The 3,548-nt window shown below is 55.6% G+C and overlaps 1 protein-coding gene across 1 annotated transcript; it reads left to right on the top strand.

Moving 5' to 3' along the window:
• Positions 1-208: 208 nt before the first annotated feature.
• Positions 209-3,327, top strand: LOC103712147 (scarecrow-like protein 22). Its single transcript, XM_008798584.4, has one exon. The coding sequence runs from the start codon at positions 646-648 to the stop codon at positions 3,013-3,015; it is 2,370 nt and encodes a 789-aa protein (XP_008796806.2). The 5' UTR covers positions 209-645; the 3' UTR covers positions 3,016-3,327.
• The last annotated feature ends 221 nt before the right edge of the window (positions 3,328-3,548 follow it).

Below are 3,548 nucleotides of genomic sequence, written 5' to 3'. Positions count from 1 at the left end.
CTGCGTTCGGAATGCGAGGAAAATAATAAGAAAAGAGTGGGAAATAGTAATTGTAACAGACTTCATAAATGTAAATAATAAATCCGATGGTAAAAAGAAAAATAAAAATAATAAAGGAAGTTTGGAGAGACAATGGGAGGCAAGTAGAGGGAGGGAAGTCACTTTAATACTTTATTGCTTTTTTATGTCACACGCATCCGCGTGGCAGAACTAGAGAGAGGAACAAGAGTAGAAGAAGAGTCCAGGGTACTGCTGCCTGTTCACCCTCTCCTCTTCCAGCCACAGCCCATCTTACGAGAAAGGAGGGAGGGAAGGAGAAGGAGAAGAAGATGGGAAGGAGACAGAGGCATCGAATAGAGATGGAAGCGAGTAGAAGGTGGGAGGAACAAAATCTGCAGTTCGTAACAAGCGTGTCTTGATATGAGGAGATCGAACTGCATGGAGTTCCTCGGTGTTTTGATGCTATTATTTGCTTCATAAATGCAGGGAGGACACGAGAAAAATCCCAGTCTATTGTTAGAGACTGTATAAAGCCATCAACCGTTCCAAGAGCGAAGTACAAGCTACGAGCCGGGGTGTAGTGTTTGTGTGGTATTGGGCTTGGTGGCTTGTGGTGTCTTTGCGTGGGAGCTTGTATTGAAAGCGATGCCTTTTAGTGGCAAAGGAAAGAGGTTCTTGGAAGTAGTAGGGGAAGCAGGGCAAGGAGAGGAAGCTATTTTTGTTGGAGAGAATAAGAAGCAGAGGAGGATTGGAGGCATAGAGGGGTTGGAGCCGAGGTCGGTGCTGGAGACGAGGCGAAGCCTGAGCCCCCCGAGCTCCACCTCCACCCTGTCTTCTTCGTTGTGCTGCGGCGGCGGTGGTGGCGGAGGCGGAGGCGGAGGCTCCTTCGACACCGCCAGCGTGGCCGCGGCGGCGGCGGTCTCGGATGCCCCCGCGGCCCACAGATGGCCCATCTCCGAAGAGTGCGGCGGCGCTGGGTCCCAGAGGAAGGAGGAGTGGGCCGCGGAGCTGCAGCCCATCACGGCAGGCCTGGACCTCGGCTTCGATGGCGACGACAAGGGCGGGCTCGGGGTGGAGGACTGGGAGGCCGTCTTCTCAGAGCCCGCCGCCTACCCTGACCAGGACCAGACGTTCCTCGGGTGGATCATGGGCAACGTTGAAGACCCCCCCACCTCCTCCGCCGCTGCCGGAGGCGGCGGCCCGAGGCAGCAACCGCAGTTCTCCCCGGGGCCGGCGGAATTCAATGGCCATAATGCTGGCTTGGGGTTCGGCGGGCTCGCCGACACAGGCTTCGGCCTCGAAACCACCGGAGGGATGGGTGGAGCTTTATTGTTCTCCCCTTCCTCTAGTACTCTCCCCCCTCCTCCTCCTCTTTTCTCTTCTTCTGACCTTTCTTCCGGCGGTCGCGGGCTTTCACTTTCGAGCAGCAATACCAGCGCTTGTAGCAGCGGTATTCCTCCACCGCCGCCGAGTCCCGGTGACCAAGCTACGACGTTTGGTAGGCAAACTAGCCACACCCTCCACTCACCGACACCGTCGCCGGCGGCCGCCGTAGGGATGTTCCTCCAAAAGCCCAACTGCAGCTCCAACCCTCTTCTCAACCGCCAACTCCAATTTCTCTCTCCTTCCAACCCGGCCTTTTTCGTCCCAGTTACCTCGATCGCCGCCGACCCGGCCGCGCACCAGCCCCCGCCGCCGCCGCAGCTCCTCCCACCCCAGCATAAACGCCGCCAGTCCATGGTCTCCAACCCGGCCGGCCAAATTCCATCCAGACCTCCCTTTCCGAAACCCTCCGGCACGCCGGACCTGTTCCTCCAAAGAAGCCACCTGGGCCAGCAGCACTCGCAGGGCTCTCCCCTATCTCACCTGCTGTCGGCACAGGGTGACGACGCCGCCGCCCAGCAGCAGCAGCAGGCGTTGGTGGACGAGCTCTTCGAGGCCGCGAAGATGGTCGAGGCCGGAGACTCGTTTGGCGCGCGTGGGATATTGGCGCGGCTCAATCACCAGCTTCCCTCCCCACAGGGGAAGCCCCTCCTCCGCTCCGCTTTCTACTTCAAGGAGACTCTCCACCGTATCCTTGGTGACCCCTCCGATTCCCACGCGCGCCGAGTCTTCCCGAGTAATCCCATCACGGGCTCTCTCGAGGCCGTGCTCAAGCTCACCTCCCTCAAGGCCTTCTCCGAGGTCTCCCCGATTCTCATGTTCACGAACGTCACCTGCATCCAGGCCCTCCTCGAGGGCCTCGCCGGCGCCGACCGCATCCACATCGTCGACTTCGATATCGGAAGCGGCACCCACTGGTCCGCCTTCATGCAGGAGCTGGCCCAGAGGAGCTGCACGGATGGCGGCGGGCCTCCGATGCTCAGAATTACCGCCTTCGTCTCGCCCGAAGCTTACCATCCCCTCGAGCTCAACCTTGCCTGTGGCACCCTTGCCTTCTGGGCTGGCCGCCTTAATATTCCATTTGAATTCAGTGTGATGAACCTTGACAACTTCGACCCTTCGGCAGTCCGCAACCTGGTCGATGCACCCATTGCCGTGAACCTCCCCGTCGGCTCTGCACACAACCTATCCCCGACCCTCCTCCGCCTCGTGAAGCAGCTCACCCCGAAAGTCGTGGTCTCGGTGGACCTTGGGTGTGACCGCAGCGAGATGCCATTCTCACACCACTTCCTCCATGCTTTCCAGTCTTGCATGGTCCTCCTCGACTCCATTGATGCTGCAGTCACCGACCGGGAAGTGACCACCAATATCGAGTGGTTCATAGTGCAGCCATGGATTGAGAGTAGCGTCCTCGGGCGCCACCGTGCTGCCAACAAGATGCTCCCCTGGCGGATGCTCTTTGCATCAGCTGGCTTTGTACCCCTGCAATTCAGTAGCGCCACTGAGTCGCAGGCTGACTGCCTCCTGCAGAGGGTGCCGGTGAGGGGCTTCCACGTGGAGACACACCAGGATTCACTTTTCCTCTATTGGCAGCATCGAGAGCTTGTCTCTGTGTCAGCTTGGGGGTGCTGAAGTGCTCTTCTCCTCCAATCTCTAGCCAAAGGTGCCGCCCGAGTTAACTTATTCTCTCTGTTATGTCCAATTGATCTTCAACTACGACTGTACTATAGTGGTAACCTGTTTTTGCGTTATATAGCCTCTTCTGGTTTCTCTACTCAATCGTGATGTATTACTGGAGATATTATTTTCAAGTAAGAAGGCATTTGACAAATTGGAAGGCCCGCTACATTTTTAATTTATCTGTTGGACATGGGAAGTGATCCTCATGCAATTTTGACATTCAAGGAGCAATTCCAATCCTAGTTATGGTTGCTTTACACTTGACATGAAAGTTATTAGATGATAAATTTCTATCGACCAAAATGATGATTCAACATCAAATTTTTGGATGGTGCACCGGACTCTCATCTTTTAAAAGATTGAATGGTGTAGCAGAGTAAGGTACATTCTTCCATAGTTTGCTATCATTCTTTATGCCACATAGGTAAAATAGAGGTGTGTGGGTGTGTTTTTTAACTTTTGTGCACTAAGAAATGGATGGCACA

Source organism: Phoenix dactylifera, chromosome 5, assembly GCF_009389715.1.
Source record: "Phoenix dactylifera cultivar Barhee BC4 chromosome 5, palm_55x_up_171113_PBpolish2nd_filt_p, whole genome shotgun sequence".
Taxonomy (NCBI): domain Eukaryota; kingdom Viridiplantae; phylum Streptophyta; class Magnoliopsida; order Arecales; family Arecaceae; genus Phoenix; species Phoenix dactylifera.
Note: the sequence above shows the minus strand (reverse complement) of the source record. Positions and strands in the feature narration are given on the sequence as shown.